General features: G+C 38.5%; 1 protein-coding gene across 1 annotated transcript in view; it reads left to right on the top strand.

The window, feature by feature from the left end:
- Positions 1-7: 7 nt before the first annotated feature.
- IQCK (IQ motif containing K) overlaps positions 8-20190 on the top strand; it is a 71012-nt gene continuing 50829 nt past the window's right edge. Inside the window, exons 1-6 of the mRNA XM_067551024.1 lie at positions 8-96; positions 2574-2629; positions 4804-4942; positions 8121-8218; positions 17203-17255; positions 17398-17475. Coding sequence (XP_067407125.1) covers positions 48-96; positions 2574-2629; positions 4804-4942; positions 8121-8218; positions 17203-17255; positions 17398-17475 — 473 coding nt within the window. The 5' untranslated portion in view covers positions 8-47. The remainder of the gene's footprint in view (positions 97-2573; positions 2630-4803; positions 4943-8120; positions 8219-17202; positions 17256-17397; positions 17476-20190) is intronic.

Raw genomic sequence — 20190 nt, 5'->3', positions numbered from 1 at the left:
TGCTGCTTGGGGGTTGCTTGGTAACCGCGCTCCTCCAGCCCCAGACCATGGCTGTAGCTCAGGGACCAAGGACCCCCTGGGAGCAAATCTGTGCAGGTGGGAGATCCCCCTCCATGGCCTCTCGGGCGGGGCTCTGCCATCGGAGCTGCCTCTCCTCTATCCAGAGCCCCCCAAGCCTCCCTCACTGGGGTAGGGGTGTGGGTGGGACTCCCCTCTTCAGAGCCCCCCACGCCTCCCTCACTGGGGTGTATGTGGTGGCGTGGGACCACTCACCCATTCAGAACTGCCCTAAGCCTCCCTCCTGGGCTCGGGGTGCGGGTTCCCTGCAAGGCGGTCCAGGTTCTCTCCATCTGGGGCTGGAGGGTTTTGTCTGTCAATTTCAGTAAGACTTTCCCTGTCTCACTCCTGGTTGGTGTTTTTTGTTTTTTTTCCCAATCCCTCTCCAGAGGAGAATCTGGTTCGGCAGGGTTGCAAAAGACTGGACATCTGGGTGCCCTTTGAAACATAATATTAGACAGACCCAGCTCTGCAGACAATCAGTCTACAAAAAAATACATTGTTCACAAATGCAGGACAAAAGGTTCAAATATATTTAATATAATTTGCATAGTACTGTTGTGATTTAAATTGCCATCAGACACTCCTGTTAGAAACATAGCCTTGTATCATGCAGTGGTGATGTGGGCGAAGGTATCCAATTTATTGTACATATAATGAAGTGATAATATCATTGCCCTTTGTGTGAGACAGTAATCTGATTCCCAAGTGAATCCAGCTTTGTGGTTTATCACAAGGGAATCAGTTTATTGCCTTAGAAAAGCAGAGAGGCAATGATATTATTGCAAGTTTAATTAATACAAAAATAATAAGCCTTCTTTTCAATTCCAATAATAGAAGCCCTCGTCCTGGCTTTTTCCCAACATCTGAAGTGGTAGCTGTGGCCACTAGGAATATTCAGAAAGTTGAGGAGCTCACACGAGTCATTTTATTGTACCTAAAGTTATCTATTTATTTATTTAGTATTTTATAGTGCCCTGGAGTGTGGTAGGTGCTTCATATTAAAATGGCCACTTTTAATCCTAAAATAAAATGCCACCTACTCTAATGTGACTGAATCAGTGGGTGCATACCATGGACGGAAGCCAGAATGCCAGTTAAGGCACCTGACTATCAAAGTGGTAGGTTGAATGGTTGCAGGCATATTTTGCATCTCAGGCCCTCATCCTGAATTGTGTAGTGTGTGGCCAGACTGCAGCTCCTTCCCATAACCCTGCCAAAGTCAGTGGGGCTCTGTAGGGACACTTAGTTCTTAAAGAATGCCGGATCAGGGTTTAAGTCTTGTAATTCTATTTTGGGTTTCTGATGATGTTGACCAACTACTTGAGCTTTAACGAGAGTCCTGTAGCACCTTAAAGACTAACAAATTCCTGCAGGCATAAGCTTTCATGGGCTGCAACCCACTTCATCAGATGCATGGTACTTGAGCTTTAGTTTTAATGTCACGATACCAATCGATCCATGTATTTACCCGATCCATGTATTTACAACTGTATTAGGTACTGAAGATATGCCAAATATTGTGTTAAGATAATATTCTGTAAGATTTCAGTTTTACTTCTCAGATCCATATATTCCTACTGTATGAATAAAATAAACTTGTTGTGGAAAAAAATAAATGGGTCATGTGTAGAAATCCTGAAATTTTGTTAGAACTTCCCTGCTAGAGAACCATTGAAATCCCTTGCCATGGCCCATTATTCTCTATTTTAAAATTAATTTAATTAAGAGCAAAATTCTCTTCTTGGTGGATCTTAACTACACTCTTGCTCTTCATGTGGCTGATCCAAGACCAATGATGCTAACTGAAGGATTTCCATTCATTTCAGTGAGAGTTGGATCCAGCCCCATATGTTTACAAATCTATCATTGACATCAATAGGAGATCTGCGCATATAGTGAACACAGAACACCAAAGTGAGATTCTGCCTTTGATATGTACTAGGAACATTTTGCAGTTAGGGTGGAGCTGTTGTCTAATGGTCAGTGCAAAGGGCCAGGATTCAGGATTCCTGGTTTCTCTTTTTTACTGATTCACTGAATAGTCTGCAAAGATCACATAATCTCTCTGCACTTCTATTTTTTCCATTATAAATTGTAGTATGATAATACTTAGGTATCTCAGAGGAGTTTACTTGTTTATAAAGAGCCTAATTTGAAAAGCACTATTGCATATAAGTGAAAAGAATTATTAATTTCATGCATCCACATTTTATTTAACAAGCATTTTATAGTCTTAAATTACGCTAAATTGTGTACAAAAGGCTTCTTTTCAAGAAAGACTTCCTGTATCACTGAAAATATTGATCTTGAGTCTCCAGAACAAGTGACTCAAAAGTTCTATCTAAATCTAAAAAATTAGATTTTATGTTAAGTATTTGCTTATCATACACAGTTTATCATTTTTGAAAACAAAAGTAGCTTTTAATAAGTAATATTTGTTTGTATGTTTTCAGAAAAATAATTATAAAGTCCTTTTAACATTTAGTGTGGTGCTGGGTTTTGTCTCCTTTTAGAGTATGAAGCAGAGCAGCCTCCATTTCCAGACAGTCCTGAATCAAAACAAGATTCTGTGAGTACAATTCAAACAAAAAATCCATACATGATATATCTAGAAAGGTGTATCTATTTCTAAAGGTGAAGGTTAGGTATCAAAAAAGTAACCCAAAATTAATTTGATGAATGTATAACTGTGTATTTCAAACTACTCTTAAGTATCGAATGCAATATTCCACATATCACTGCTTTTCTTTAAAGAGATGCTGGTAAGGCTGCTATGCCTAAAATTAGATTACCAGCTGTGTTTTGGTTTGCACATTGCACTGTCCTTCTGCTCTGCCTGTCTGCTTCCTTCTTATGAATAAGCAGGATATTGAAATATGCAAGCCTCTTGTTCTCTGAGTTCCTGCATACTTCAATACTCTGCCTGATTGTAAGAGTGAGGAAAATAGGCAGAGTAGAAGACTGATGCTCCATTTTCACACATGTGCCAGTGTTGCCTTACTCTAATTCTTGCTATTGCAAAAACACACAGATCCTCACATTTATTGCTGGTATGTCACCTGGTGGTGAGTTTGGAATTTTATATACTGTGTACTGAATCCCTCAGTTTGGGAAGCTGATTGATTTTTTTTTCCCTTCCATATTAAAGCAAACAAAAAAACAGTTACAAAAAAGTAGACCAGATTCAGACCTGCTATGGGCAACTTTGCTGATGTCAGTGGAGCTGCACCTGCTTAAACTTGGTCTGTATTTGGCTAAATATTTTTATTGTAGGAAAACTTTGGGCCTGTTGACATCAATAGTGTTCATAAAACTTAAAAAAAAAACCTTTGAGCCCTTGTCTCAAAAAGAACTGCATGAGCAGTGGGATAAATCATCGACTCAAATACAAAGCTTATTGTGTAAAGCACCAAATTAGCCCTACAAAATGATCTAAATACCAAAGTTTGATCAGCTTAATTTGGATGTTTTCATTTAAACTAAGCATCTCATAGCTATTTTAGCATACTACTAATCAGTTTGCTTATTATATTAACATTTTACAGGAATATTAACATATTAAACTTCTCTGTGCTCAGCTGTATAGGATATCCTGTTGCCTGAAGTGAAAATAACACCATTATAGCATATTAATTTATGTAAAAAGAATAGCAAACTCTGAAGACTGTGTCATTAATTTGGGAATAATATATCTATCCATTCTGTTTACCTGCAATTGTATCAAAAACATAGTGGAATGACATGCATTTATATGTTAATGAAATTCTGCTAATTCCTTAATAAGATTTCTTTATGAACCTTGCATGTATTAAAAAGAAGTCTACTCATGCCTGTATTATTAATATGCAACATATTAAATGTATTAGGGGTCTGATCCTACTAATATTTTGTTGAGTAGAGGAGGAGTATGTTCATAACCTGTCTAAGTTTTAATATGTAATAGTTTAGTAGGCCAAATTTTGATAGCAAATTGTGACAATGATGCAATAGTATTGGTAGGAGGTGTTTTCCTTTTTCTAAACATCAGGTATAGGTCACTGTCTGATAGAGTACTGTTCTGGTCCACTATAACAGTTCTCGAGTTCCTAGAACACAAATGAAACTTTGGATATACAGTCTTGTTAGTCTCACTATTTTTCCCCATCATTCTGCAATTTTTTTTTCTCATGCGAGAAGAACTCAGGCTTGGGTTTGCATCACCTTTGAATTCGACTCTCCGTATTTTCTTTAAAAAAATAAAAACACAAATATTTCAATGCTTTTTTATTTCTTAAACAACAAAAAGAATTCCAGGTTTCAAGATGAGTGATGCAAAAGCAAGTAGTGAATGCAAACAATTGAATGGAAAAAAACGTTGTTAAGGAAAATATTTCAATTTTAGTTTCCAAAGGGGTATTATTTATTAACAGTGAATAAAACATTTTTAAATTGTGAAAATCCTCTTACAGTGTCCTTTTTAAAACAGCTGTCCTAGTCTTTCATATGCATAGCCTCTTACATTTGGACATTTTTAGTGCACTGGAGCCAAGAAGTTTTTTCCAACCAGAATTCTCTCTTTGTTTAAAGTGTTCATAAAGATAGAAATGATCCAGCCCAAATATTGAAATCAGTTAATATCTTAATCATAGTAAATTCCTTTTTTTACAGAACTTGTATTTCCTCTGACACTGAATTTACTTGAAATATCTTACAAGGGAAACCAATATGGATGAGGTATTTGTCAATTATGTTTATTTTAAACAGGTTTCTTTGGATACAAGAATTTTGCAGCCTTTACGTACAGAGCAGTTTTATTCAGCTTCTACTGAATGCTCCATTGCCCAAAAAATACCTTCCTTGTCCACACTAGCACAGTCTCCAGCAGCACCTAATCCAAAAACATGTAAGTAATTGTCTGAAAGAATATAGTTACTTTGTAAGGAACAGAAAGGGTGTAAAGAAAGTCGTGTGACCACAGGCAACCTAGTGTATGGTGCAGAAAGGAAGGTCTCTTGTTACAGTGCATAAGGATGGGCACAGAGCTATGTATGGCTAATATTACTGACCATAGATTAAGATCTGAAGAAGCATATCTGGCTTTGAATGAAAGGCTTGCTGCTAGGCCAAAAACAATTTAGCAAGTATGCTGCTGTCCATAGCACATTGCATGTTCTGAGCACGTTTCTGCACAGAAGATCTGAATCAAGATATGCCCCACAGTATGTTGGGCTATCCTGACAAACTGTCCTACCTTTGAAAGAGTGCACATGCTGGCATATTAGGGCACACCTTGCTATGTTTATTTTTCAAGTTTATTTAAAAGTATACATTACAAACTTCCACACAGTTTCTTATTTGAGATTCTCATGATTGGTCCCCAGGACTTCAAACAGATACCCCAGTTTGGGCCCACATGTCCTTGTAGGGTCTTACTGATACTCTCTGCAGGCATTAGAAATCCGTAACAATGCATTTGTTTGCAGGATTAGAGGCTTAACGCATAATTGTATAAAACTATTGAGGACAGTTAGGCCCTCTCTTCCTACTCCGAATAAGTGACTTTTTACTCAGCTATTTATATTACAACAGAAGAAAGACAAGCACTTTTTCCCTTCTAATCTTAATGAGGTCAAATTAGGTTCAAGTTAAATATATAATTGAGTCTGAAAACTCATTTCAAAATATAGTAGTTTGCTCATTTGTTTCTTTTCCATCTGTGATCAAACTCTGAATCTCTCTTCTTCCATCTTTATCAGTGTGGTTTCAGCTTTCTGAACAGTATATCTTCTTTTAGATGTTTTGCACTTTATCCTTCATACTGTCTTTCAACCATCACCTTTCTTCACCTCCTTTTCTATGTTTCTTCTCTTTCTTCTGTTCATTGTTTTCCATAAGGAAACAATTGCTGGTAGTGAGAAGCAGTAATATCCTGGGCTTTTATATAGGATGCCCTTCCAATTAGGAACATTTTCCAGCTGTATCTGAACTGGATTAAGGATGTGAAACAATGAACAAACCCTCCACTCCAGATATACCTTGCGAGGAGACAACCCTTTTAAGAATCAATCTTTATTTGTCACATTAAGACAGGAATACTTACTGCAACAGCAGCTGAGGACAGCACTTCAGCTGTTTAGCCCCCTTCCACTTCCCTCCAACAAAAGTTCTGTGCTTGTTCCCTAGGATTTCTGAGTCACTCTGATCTCATGACTAATAAAAATTGTTCCACACCTGATATATGATTTATTTTATAATGTACAGTGCTCCAAAATATTTCTTCTTAAGGTCTTCAGTACAGACAAGTTTGAATCTTGAAAAGGGTTCACTTTTCTTAATGACTTTGGTGTCTAGGTTATGATTTTCAAAGAAGCCAAAGAGAGTTAAATGCCCAAATCTCATTGAAACTCAATGTCTTTTGGACACGTAAAGCCAGAGGCACATTTAAAAATTCCAGCCTGTAGGTATTTAGTTTCATTTCCAAGATTGGCATACAAGGTACCCAATTTGTTTCTAGTTTGTCCATAAAATATACAGCCAATTAAGACTATTAACAACACCACGGTTAAACAAACAGGACACACTTATATTATTAAAATAATTATTACTATCAAACAGGGTAAGGGATAAGATTAAAACTTGTTTAGTCATTATATAGTTAATCAGGATTTTTTTGTGTGAGTGAAATTTAAGTTACATACATTGTACTGAAATGCTTCTTAGAAATGGCTTTCTTGTTTGATTTAATTTATTTTTAACTTTGAGATCATAAAAACCAGAAGAAAAAATGGGTTATATTCTGCTCTTGGCTAAGGCAGTGCAAATCTGGAGTAACTCCAACGAAGGTGATGGAGTTACAATGACAGAAATCCAGATTAACTCAGGGCAGAAATTCACCTGATTAATACAAATGTCTGTGTATTTACATACACTGGACCACATAATTTGAAAGGTAATAATAATGTTGTTGTTTCAGCCTTTTTAATTAATTTTTTTTCACCTTAAAGATGAAAACTTGTATTTTCAAAAGTACTTTGTCATGGGCCTAACTCTGTGCTCATTAAAGTTAATGGGATCTTTACCATTGACTTAAGTGAGAGCTGAGCTAGGTCAATACTGAGTGCTTTTGAAAACTCCTCTTTTAAAATTCTACCCTATATTTACACATGCACATACTTTCTGTTTCAAGGAAAGCAACCATGAACTAGCTTTGTTATCTAAAGCTAAGTGTTAAAAACTTCCAAGCAGGAAATCAAAGTCCAAATCCCATCTCAGTCTCTTGCCTCCAAGGCCACAGGAACTGCAATCGAGGTGAGAGGCAAAACATCAGAACACTTGCCAGTTATGTTTGCTGGCAAATCAGGAGCTCATAGAATCATAGAGTTGGAAGGGACCTCAGGAGGTCATCTAGTCCAACCCCCTGCTCAAAGCAGGACTAACCTCAGCTAAATAATCCCAGCCAGGGTTTTGTCAAGCCGCAGCTTAGAAACCTCTAAAGATGGAGATTCCACCACCTCCCTAGGTAACCCATTCCAGTGCTTCACCATCCTCCTAGTGAAAAACGTTTTCCTAATGTCCAACCTAGACCTCCCCCACTGCAACTTGAGACCGTTGCTCCTTGTTCTGTCATCTGCCACCACTGAGAACAGTGAGAACAGGAGCTGCATTGACGGAGCTCTGATGGCAATTCTGTTTAGCTTTCTTGTTCCTGGAGGGGTTTATTCTTCATTATGACATAAAGCCTGTGAAAAGGAAGTGGGTAAGAGAGGGAAATCATTGTGCCACAAAGTGCAGATTTGACTTGCCCCTCCTCCTAGTACTTAGGAATTGAATTTTGTGACTGACTAAGTCACTCCAATTTCTGAGGGATTGGAAAGCAAACTAATAATGGTGGATATCATTCAGGGGCAGGGGAGGAGAAAGCACTCAGTTTGAAACTTATTCAAGTTGGTGTATTCTTTGTGGTTTAAGAGGAGTGAAATAAATTCTGTGATTATCTTAACTGAAAGAATCTGTGTTTAGAACAAGCTGAGATTATAGTGATTCAAATTGAGGCTATTTGAAAAAAAAATTGTTTTGTCCAGGTTCTCCTCGAGAATACTTAGAATATTACATATTTCCAGTACTTCTGCCAGGAATGGCTGAACTTCTGCATCAAGCAAAGAAGGAAAAGTGTTTTGAGGTCAGTTCTTAGTTTTCGGTTCAAGACTCTGTTTCAGAATTCCATCGCTTTTTAATCCACTATCTGCATTTTATTATATTTTCTTTTAAAAGCAAACTGACTATAATAAAATAAAATAATGTATTGTATGTCATTTTAAACCGAGTTAGTTTTGAGTGGTGTACTTCATAAGCCCGATCGATATGACATGCCCTACATTATGCCTTTTCACGTAAAACCCTTTCTTAAATTTCCAGTTGTATCTAGCCCAGATAGCTATCCAACTTCAGGGGGAGGGGTCACCTTTCTAATTAACACTAAGAGGCACTCAGTTGAATAAAGAGAGAAGATTATGGACCAGAGCAGTTGCAGATAAGGAATTTAAATTGTATCTGCTACAATAGTTATGAAAATACATTGCTCTGCTCAGTTGTAACACTGTCTGTTGGACTATTGTCTTGATTTATTTTTTGTATGTTGGCCTTTTGAAGTTTTGTGAAAAGTGCTATTTATAAAGTGCACTATACACTTTAAGTATTTGGTTTCTCTCAACAATCTTATAAAGACTGGGCATTGTGGCAAGATTTGTTTGCCACATATACACAGTTTTTAATAAATGCTTCCATTCATTTTTGTAAAGTTGTTATTCTTAATTCAAGTCCACTTAGTCATAGCAATCCAAATTTTGCCCTTAGTTAAAAGTAATATTTCTATATTTTTCTATCTGATTAACAGTTAATGTGTCTTTCATCAAACATTTTCTTCCTTGTGTATAGCTGATTTGTCTGATTTATGTACACTTAACTTCAGGGGTGGCAAAATCATCTGAAAATACATTAAGATTTTCTGTTGAGAGATGCATACCAACTGTGTTAAATTAGTATTTCTCAACCAGGGAGTCATGGAAGAGGTTATGGGGGGGGCGGCGGCACAAGCAGTGGCACCATTGGGGAGTAAGAAGCAGGGCAATTGCCTGGAGCACCACATCACAGGGGACCCCATGAACCTAAAGTCTAAAGGGGGTCATCAACACAAAAAGGTTTAGAAATAGTGTGTTAATAATCTGAAAACAAACTAAGGTGTGTGTGTTAAAAGTTCAGACCCTATATAGCAAAGCGTGCAGTTTAGACAGTTTTGCTATTCAAGCTACTGACACAGACTTCCTATTATATATAATATAATATTTTAAAGTGTTTGGCTTGCAATTACACATGCAGAATTAGCCATTGATATATGCACATATGGTACAGCCAAAAATACATTACACTTTTCCGCACTTGGCTGCTCCTCCCTAATTTGTCTTCCTTGTTCAGATCTTGTTCTTCTGTGTAAATAGGTTGCTTCAGTTTTCACTGACTTCACAAGGTTTGAGTGTAGTTGTAAAATTATTCATTTTGTTAAGTGAGCAGGTTTATATCACCTGTGATTGACACTGTTGAGGGAAATGGAAAGTTGTTTTACTGCATGTAAAAATACTTGGTGAGCTCTATACATTCATGCCATGATATTTGTACTGTCTAGCTCAGAAACCTATTTACGTATACAATATTCATCACATTATATACAAGACCTATACTGAGGTTTTGTAAAGAAAGGAAATAGAGGGCAAACCACCTCATAATATGAAAATATTAAATATTTTTAGGACAGTTGAATAGTTAATTTTCACAGTTGCTTAGCATAGGTTTGGGAATTTTGGGGGGATGTGAGTTGGTTGGTTTGGTTTTTTTAGTTGACATGTTGGGAAGATTCAGGTATTTTACTATGAGGGCAATAGATTGTAACAGAAAGTGTAGGAATACTGTCAGTTTTTAAATCCTCTGATGCTTTTTCTTAACAACTTGTGCTACTGTATTAAAATGTGGTTAAATAGGTTTTAAAGACACTATTGATGTAACAGTAAGAGCAGACAGAAGCCACTTATAGATTAGGATAAGCACTGAGAGAGCCCAACAATGTAACAAAAATATAGTTGTTATAAGGAATGTACTAATGAACTCTTTTGAGTCAATAATAAATTCATCCCAGTGATTAAATATGTTTTTTTAATAACAAGCAAAATAAAATATCCATGTACTTTAAAAGTTGGTTTATGTTTGTATATGAACTTTTACAACAAAGAAACAAAAATTACAAACTCAAACCGTAAGCTATATTTGTCTGTAATACTTTTTTACTTGCTATTTTAGGGTTGGTTTTTATTTTGGTTTCTTTCACATAAAAATTAGCACACTTTATCAAAAAATAAACTAGGTGATTTTGGTTGTAAAAGGGAGTAATGTCGTGTTGCTGGGGAGGGAAATTTAGGAAAGCATGGGTGTGTCATATGATAGTTGGGACAACATTTTTTGCTCTTTTGGAATAATGATAGCAAAACAATAGCTCTTGGTAATAGCCAGGCTAATTGCTGGTGTCTCCTTGTGGCAGATGTCCAGTGCAGGTACTCCATAGGGAATGGATGTGGTGATCAGATAAAACAGATGTGGAAAAGATTTAAAGAAGGTATTCTTTAAAGGCGTGGAAACAGGGTGGGTTCGGGGCTCCTATGACTGGTATGGCAGGAAGTGAACCTCCACCTTTTTATAATCCCTGCAGTACAGTGGCTGGGGACCAGGATAGGGTAAGTGAGAGGGCTCACAGCAGCCCCCAGGGTATACATAAATGATTATGGAATTACCTGCACTGTACAATTTTATCTACTGAGTACCTCCAGACTTTTAGGAATGAAGTTGCAGCCTAATTCAACCACATCCAGTGTTTCTTGTCCTTCCAGCATAGCCAGACAATTATAATACATTGTGGTGACATGTGACCAAATTTTCAGTGGGCCTCATGTGTGGTCACGCATGACACCTCGTTGTGCATGCAAAGTGAGTTACTATATGCAAGAATGTCAATTTACATATGGAAATGGTTGTAGCTGCATATTTTTCTGGCACATTTGTGAATGCTGAAAATTTGATCCTTAATTGTTATATCAGTTGTTCATTCAACTTGTGCATGTGATATTTAAATCACAATATCAAAAATTTATAAAAATCCACAGGAGGATCTGTGTAATAAAGGTGAAGCAGAAGTAAGGCACTAAATTTGTTTCAAGAAAATGTTTGCATAGCTCTGTGAATATTAGAAAGAGGTTCTAATTATCATTTAAAGCATTTTTATGCAAGTTAGGCAGTAGACTTTGCTTGTAATTCACCAAAAAGAATGCTTTGATTATGTGACTGCTAGCTGAAGTAGGCAAGGTTCAATTAGAATTCATGTATTCAAGTCAGAAATCAAAATAGATTGTCCAAGTATTAAGCATTCTGTCACCAATGGAAAGTAACACTAGTATTCATGCCAGTGTTGCCAGTGTAGGAACTTTTTCATCCCTTTTCACTTGAGAATCAAATAATGTATTTATTTATCAGAATAAAAATTGAACACACTTTAAACATTTTTGATTACCATTATTCTGACATTCTTTTCAGGTTGTATACAAATAGCCACAGAAAAGGGAGGTTACAGCTGTGCCTCTGACAAAATATTTTACATTTTAAAAGTACAGTATATACTGGAAAGTGAATGGAATTGTGGTCACCAACAAACTTTCTGGCTTGTGATGAATTCATCTAGACATTAACAATAATTTTTCAATTTATTGTACTTAACATATATCATATAAGATAAAGAATGGAAAATGATTCCTGTGTATAAATAGTTTATAAATACATCAGCAGGTTAACAATACACAATGTGCAGGCGTTTCCTGTGTTTGTCCTGATCAGTGCAGCATAGGAGGAATGTGCCAAGAGCAGGTCAATTTATGTCGCTTTTTTCCTTCTAACAGCAGGCTGCTGTACAACCACAGATCTCACTGACTAACAGTGATAACAGCTGCATAGCGTAAAAAACCTCACATTGGGCCAAATTCATCCTTAGTATAACTCCACTGACTTTAATAGAGATACACCAGTGATGATTTTGGCTTATTGTTTTCAATGGTGACTGCACCACTGTTCTGATTAATTACTCTTGTATTATTCATGCTAGATAATTTCTATGTTCCTGTCAAAAAAAAAAATAGAATTTACTTCCTAAAATAATTCACTGTATGGTGGGTCCATTAAACAGTGTCTAGTTTAATACTATGATTTAGAATAACCATCATATAAAGAGATTGAGCCAAAGTCTGCCAGTTGGTTTTAGGTGTAATCAAAATCAGGACTTGGCCCTCTAGTTAAGTTAATTCTTGATAACCTAGCAGAAGGCTTTCTTATGAAGGAGCTGGCCTTTTAGAATGCTGAACTACAGAGTGTTCTTAAATTCTAGGAACAGCATCTGGTATTGTCATGACAAGCCCAGGGAAAACTCCTCTGGGAGATTTCTTTGTTTCTGCACATCCACATGCTGAAATGAAAGTTAGCTTTACATGAACGCTGGGAGTCTTGCTGTGAAGCAGCTCTGGCCTGATAACATTTTACCATTATCTCTTTCCCCCTGCCTGTTTTTTAAAACATGGTTAAAACTGTCCTCTGTCCCAGGGCCATATCTGTGTGTCAGCATATCTGCTTTTTATGCTGTGATTCTTGTTCAGGTAAGGACCATTGGCCACATCATACCTTCCCAAGGGAGGGGAAGACTTACCAGGAAAACTCATGTGGAGTTGTTGCTATTTAGTCATGTGGATGCCCTGAGTCCTTCACTTTGGAGAGCTAGCCTCTCATGTGCTTTTCCTGAGCTCCTCGCCTCCCATTGGAACATTCCACTGGTCCCCAATTCATGTCTGCGCACGAATCCCCTACCCTTTAGGAGAAGTATATGATGTACAGTATAGTTCCAGAGGAAGCCTACCAGGGGGCAAACTTATCAGGTACCCAAACAACTCATTTGACTCCTTTTGATCCAGAGGAATAGGTGAGCTCCTCACCCTGTCTCAGAGAGTCAGCTCAGCCATCCTGTGGAGAAACCTAATTTCTGCCACTTGTACCCATAATCTTGTCATTTCAGTCATTACCCACAGTTCATGACTATAGGTGAGTATTGGGACGTAGATTGACCTGTAAACCGAGAGCTTCGTCCAAATACTTAGCTCCCGTTTCCCCGCCATGGATAGGTACAGCGCCCACATCACAATCACCGCTGCACTAATCTGCCAGTCAATCTCACAGTCCCACTTACCATCATTCATGAACAAGACCCCTGGATACTTTAACTCTTCCATTAAGAGCAGCTGCTCCCCCTTCACCTGGAGAGAACACTCCACTTTCTTCTGGGAAAGAACCATGACCTCTGATTTGGAGGTGCTCATTCTCATCACAGTTGCTTCACACTCAGCAGCAAAGCATTCGAGTGTGCATTGGAGATCACAGTCTGAAGAAGCAAGAAGGACATCATCTGCAAATAGCAGAGATGCTACCTCCAAGTCCCCATACAGGATACACTCCGTGAATATCACAAACAGGAATGGGAACAGGACGCATCCTTGGCAGAGGCCAATGCCCACCTTGAATGAACTCAACTTAATGTCAAGAATGTATGGGGAAATCAGCCTGTCAATGTTCTGATTCACAAGCAAAGAATAACTTAGATTGTAATCTCTTTGGGACAGAGACTGTCCTTTTGTTCTGTTTTTGTACAGTGCCTAGCACAATAGGACCTGGTCCATGACTAGCATGGTAATGGTGATAATAATATTACTGATTAAAGGAGGAAGTCATGACATTAGCTGTCTGCAGCAATTAGCTTTTTAGAGGGCAGAGGAAGAGAAGGAGAGCTACACAGAAGGTGATTGTCTTTTCAGAAATAGCTGCAAATGCATTAGGAACTGCAAGTGTATTAGTCCTTTTTCCTACATCCAGTGCATCTGTCTGCTGTTCTCAAGGCTTGGCATGGAATCCTGCCAGTTGGTCCTGAATGCTGCTTGCTGGATTTGGCCCCGAGGCATTAATTCTGCCCTATATTCTCAGTTCCAACTATGAAATCCTGGCACTACCCCCCAAATGCTGGCTGCTGCTTGTAATCTTGGTTCTTTAATCATTCCTGCTGCTTCTACAACTGGTCCTTATTCCTGGCTCTAGTGGTGCTTTTAGGGCCAAATTGCTGTACATTTATAGACCATTGGAGTTTTTCAGTTGACTTCAACTAGATCATGATTTGGTCCTTAGTCCTTAATATTGCTTTGCTTCTGGTTCTGTGTCCTTTACCCTTGCTCTATTTCACATGATTTTTATCTCCAAATGTTGCTCTTGATCCTGTGGTTTGGGAGGTTGCACCACACTTAGGGCTTATCCTTGAATTTTAGTAATGCGCAGTGTATTTCTGGACCGGGGTTTGCATGTCCTTTGCGAAGGTCACCCAAAGTTTCCACTTCCCCCTCTGGACCACCCAACAGATAATGCTTCTAGTTGAGCAATGGCACAATACTTTGACTGTTCTGTCTGTGCGTGAGTATGCACAACACGTCCATGCTGGCCCCAAACAAAGAGAGAACAACATTTCTTCCATTTTCTTTCTCTGCTTCAGAAGTGATTCAATCGCTCAGTGTGCCCCTTACATATCATGTTGCTTGCCTATTTTTACAGTAGCTCTGGCAGCACTTTTTAACTATATGAAATGAAACTTCAAAACTAAATAGTGCTGTAAATGCGATTACAAACAATGTATTTGCTGTAAAAAGAAATGTTGCTATTATGCAGTTTATTTATGACTAGCTAATTTAAATGATTTTCATACCATTTACATAAGATGCCCACTTTCATTTCCCTACAGTTATATTTTTGTGTTTTCATTAATACTGTCTTTTAGAAAGCTACAACATGTTTGAATTGGATTGTAAGGTATAATTTAAGAGAAAATAAGCTTTCATTTTACTAATGTGTATGGCAAACAACAGAACAGTTTGTTTATTACTGTCTAGTGCATTAGAGCCAGCCAGTATCTTGAGTAAAAAAGTGGCACATGAATTGCATAATATTTGATTGCATTAAACATTTCAAAGCAAAAGTTTCAATTGTGTATCCTTTTTATAAGTTCAGAAGTTACTATTATGCATGCATATCTGTTTTGGTATGATCTTTAATGTTGCCAAGCAACCTAAAATTATGCTGGCCTAAAAACATTTGTAATGGAATCACCCAGGTCCCTGGATTTCAGATTATACTAATGTTTGTTTTTGTAATGCTAAATTGAATGTCTAATTATATACAATTTTGCTTTTTTTTTTGAACATTATTACAAAAGTTAAAAGGGTAACTTCCAGTAATGCCAACCACAAGTATTCAAAAGTCATAAGTCAGGCCCCAGAAATCAGAAGATTGGCTGAAAAATGGAGTTTTTCAAACTACAAATTTTTTTGAGTTCTTTTTATTTGCTTTCTGTTTTATTTTTAAGCATTTAAGGCTCAGCATTTTCAAGCTTCCCCCCCCCCCCTTCCCTACCTCTCCCCCATCCTCACAACTATAAGGACTAGAAACTTATTTATTTTTTAAATGAAAGTAGAGATTCTCACATGATCACTTGTCTCGAGGAGCTGGAGCTTCTAAAAAAACATCAACTATTGTGACACTCTCAGTAAAACCATGAAAGTTAGCAACTCCTATTTCAGTGAAACTTTACCTGGGGGACTGAATACACTGGGCCAGAATGTCCCTAGCCATAGTTTTGTTGCTTCTTCCTCCATACACCCTAGGCAAGGCTTGGAGACAATCCTAGTCTCTATGCTTCCTCTGTTTTCCTTTGGATGCACAGATTTCTCCAAAGTGGGATAGGGCCTTGCTTGCCTTCATACCTGTCTGCTGAGCTAATCATGTGTCCTGGAGTAAGCAGCTTGCATGACTTAAGTACAATGCCTCCCTTAGCTCCAATGGATTGATGTCGTTTCACACTACCTCCTACATACAGCTGTTATCTTGTCCATAATAGGGGTCCAATTCAAAAGAGAGACTGGAGTCTTGTGTGTCTTTGTAACACACGTTTTGTGTGGAAAAGATAGTTTTCCATATGCAACAATCAACATTACTTTACAGATTAGATTACTTTTATTTTAGATTAAGGAAAACAATAAAGCGTAGACTAGATCCTGTGATGTTCTGGGTGCCCTCAACTTCTACTGATTTTAATGGGAATTGAGGGTGCTCAGCATATTGCAGTAACAGGCTCATATGGCCGAATGCTGCCCTCAGATACATAGATGCAGCTCCCTGTGACCTAAGTGGAGGTGTGCTTGATTATACTAGTGCTCAGCTTGGCCTCTTAATTGTAGGAACAAGGCCATGAAGTCTGCCAGGCGTACTTGCCAGCTAGTTTCTTGGGACCTATCACATTCTGCTCACCATCCTTCCTGGCTCCCTTTGCCTTACCAATTTCAGATGCCATCGGGCACATTGAAGTTCTTAATATAGTATGTATCTTGTCTTCTGTTATAAGTGAATGGTAAACCATTTTGTTCCAGAATTGGATAGTGTGTTTCTGAATCTGTTGTTTGTGTGTGTTACAATCATTTGAACACTTCGATGTGCCACCATAATCAAAATGAGAAAGTATTTGTATCAAAGTGAAAGTCTATGATGATGATGAAAAATATGTCATAAGTAGGTTAAGGAGGCATTTTAAGAATGGGATAACACCTTTGAACACAATGTACAATAAAATGCAGCAGTTTCTTACATCAAATTCATTAATTCCTTCAATCGAAACCACCATCTGGGAGGAATGCTCTTAGGAAAGAATTTGTTATAACTTCAGCACAACAAACATCTAGATACTAGTGTAAATGTCAAAATGGATGAATTTCCGTTACTCATATTTAGACTTGGCTTGAAAAGTGGTTCCACAACTGAAATTTCTACAGCTTTGGCTAAGCGACAGATGCTTGGCAGTTGCAAAATTAAAGTAGACACAGTAATGTACTATATATTTTATTTAACAAAGGCAGTCAACCTAGCTGCAGTTCCTCGGCACTAGTTAAAACATGTGACCAATCCAAAGGTAATAAATAATTTGAAATGATCTTCTATCTTTAGAGAAAAAGGACCAAATTTATCGCCTGTGATTTTCTGACTGAGTGGTTATACAAGTAAGTTAATCTTGTTTCTAAATATTAACTATGCCAATGATTCTGCAACATTAATTTACAAATAGAATAACAACAATTGAGATGAATATATGTTATTTTCCTATTAACTGAATTTTAAAAAAATGTATGATATAATTATCAGCCAGAATCCAAAGAGGAAAGATGAGCCATTCACAGAATTCTTCTCCATCCTTTTTGTGAAGGACTGGCTAAAGGACCAGTAAGTATTATGCAGTATTTAAATAGTACTCTTTTTCTCTTTTTTCTCTTCTCCCCTTAATTCCCCTCCTCCCCAAAAAAACAGAGCTTAAATGTGTAAAAATTGTCCCCTTTGGAGTGTCCTTTACTATTCTTGCATAACAAAGGGTTTTTGTGGTGCTTGTTAATTTGGCAGTTAGAAGGTTTTTTGTGCCAGGCTCATTTGCACAGAAATTGTTGTGGGAGTGCAAAACATTTCATTACTTTGAAGTGCAGGGAATTTCAAATTTCCTGATAGTATTATGAAAATCTTTATACTAATGAACAAATAACCCTGCTTTTAAATAATGTTTGCTAATGTGATGATTAGGAACCTCTCTGAGGCTCTGCAGTTTATAAATTGTTCCTCCAACCTGTGATCAGCTTGCTTAAAAATTCCTGTAGTAATACTTGGCAGGAAGATGCCTTTCTTCTGCATATTATTCATGATTTTGTATCTAAGAGATGACACTTTTTGTTTCTGGAGTAAAGTGTTAACTGTGTCCCTTTACAGCTTTTCCCCTTCCTCCACCAATACAGAGCTGTATCATAGTTTTGTAGGAATCTCTTTCTTCTTGGTTGCATGACTTGTCCAGCAATGCAGCTGTTGCTTGAGAATAGAATAGGGGTGAAATGACAGCACACAATGAAGTAAGGAAATTCTATGGGCCAGATTTTCAAGAGAATTTCCATTTAGGCACCTTTAATGATGTGGCCAGATTTGTTGCCAAGGGAAGCTTCTGGAAGCTGAGCTTTCTTGAAAATTTTGCTAGATGGTTCCACTTGGAAAAACCTAGAACTTTGAGTCACTGCTTCAGAAAGAGAGGAACGCCTTGATATTTATAGGTCTTTGAAGAGAGCAAGGTGAATGAAAGGTGGACACTCAGACACACTACAGAAATAGTAAGTTTCTTCACACTGCCCTGCCAATGTGGCTCAAATCTTCCTTGGATGGACAACTTCTAGGGACTAAGAAATTTCATTCCCCATGCCCTTTAGCTCCTTGCTATCTCTGTCAACCAGAGTGCCAATTAAAGTGGCAATTTTTGTGCTTTGGACTGGAGTGAGACTGTCATACTAATTCTATAGAGGCTACTGAACAGCGACCAGATAGTATTATGTTTCTATTATTACTGACCTGGGCGTTGGAAGTTTTGAAGGTGACCAAGGCCTGGTCTACCCTACAAAGGTAGGTCGATGCAAGGCAGATTACGTCAACCTAACTCTGTAAGTGTCTACACTAAAATGTCGCTCCGACTGATGTAAATCTTTTGCTATGCCAACTTAATAACTCTACCTCTGGGAGAGGCATAGCACTTAGGTCGATGTAGTTAGGTCAATGCTGTGTCAGTGCAGACACTCTGTTACTTATGTCAACTTTAGTGGCCTCCAGGACATGTCCCACAATGCCTTACCGTGACCGCTCTGGTCACCATTTTGAATTCTGCTGCTCGGCAGCCAGGTACGCAGATGCATGCCCCTCCCCTTTTAAAGCCCTGTGAATTTTTGAAATTCCATTTTCTGTTTGCTTGGCATGGATAGTTTACCTAGCAACTGCCCAGCTGCCCATGCTGGCTTCACGCTGCAGATGCACTCCTGCCTAGAGTACACAGGCTGTGGTGGATCTCCTGGGTCTGTGGGGAGAAGAGGCTGTGCAGGCACGACTCCGATCCAGCCATAGAAATGCTGATATCTGTGAGCAGATCATTTGGGGCACAGGGGAGAAGGGCTATAAGATGGACCCATAGCAGTGCCACGTGAAAGCCAAGGAGCTGTGGTAGGCGTACCAGAAGCCAAGGAAGGCTAACAGTTGCTCTGGTGCAGTGTTGCAGACATGCCGTTTTACAAAGAACTGCATGCCATCCTCAGCAGAGACTCCACCACCACCGCCAAGAGGCCCTTGGATGCTTCGGGGGAGCTGGAGTCAGGCCCCCAGAGTGAACAGTGAGAAGGAGATGTTGGATGAGAACGAGGAGGAGGAGGAGTATGGGGGGACAGATGACGGTGGAATCCAATGGCGTAGTGAGCCAGGACCTGTTTTTTACTCCAAAGCAGTCGAGCCAGTCCCTACAGTCCAGCACAGGCGAACCTGATGCAGGGATAGAACCTCTGGTAAGTATATAGTTTGCTTTGATATTGCAGGGACACATGTTCATTTACTCTTTTTTAATAATTTTTTTTACCTCAAAAGAGGTAGTGAAATAACCAATAGAGGTAGAGTCACTCTCTGCTTCTCATTCCACTATACAGTTAGGCAGAGGGGGCCATGCAGAACAGGTTGTTTATATGCACCTGGATATTCCATGAATCCTCCATAGAGATATCGAGGAAACTTTCCTGGATGTAGTCTTCAATCCCTCTGTCGAAGGTTCTGGTGAGGGTTGCCTTATTTCTAATAGGACACTTTTCTGTGCCACTCAGCAATTACTTCAGCAGGCACCATTGCAGCACACAGTCTGCAGCTGGATGAGTGTAAGAGCTGTTCCTTTTCAGCCTCCATTACCCTCAGGAGTGAGATATCAGCTAAAAGCACCACTGCCTGTGTAAAACGGTTTCAGTATTCAGTTCAGTTGCCCTATCTGCATATACTCATGCCCATGACTTGCCTCTCACTCTTATTGTCCCAATTCACCCCCTCCAACCATGGGCTACATTCACCATGGCTGAGACTGCCACCGTGCTCTATGAATCCCAAGGA

This window comes from Emydura macquarii, unplaced genomic scaffold (assembly GCF_026122565.2).
Source record: "Emydura macquarii macquarii isolate MOO-44397 ecotype Brisbane River unplaced genomic scaffold, CSIRO-AGI_Emac_v2 contig_1348, whole genome shotgun sequence".
In the NCBI taxonomy this organism is placed as follows: domain Eukaryota; kingdom Metazoa; phylum Chordata; order Testudines; family Chelidae; genus Emydura; species Emydura macquarii.
This window is presented reverse-complemented; position numbering and strand designations above follow the sequence as displayed.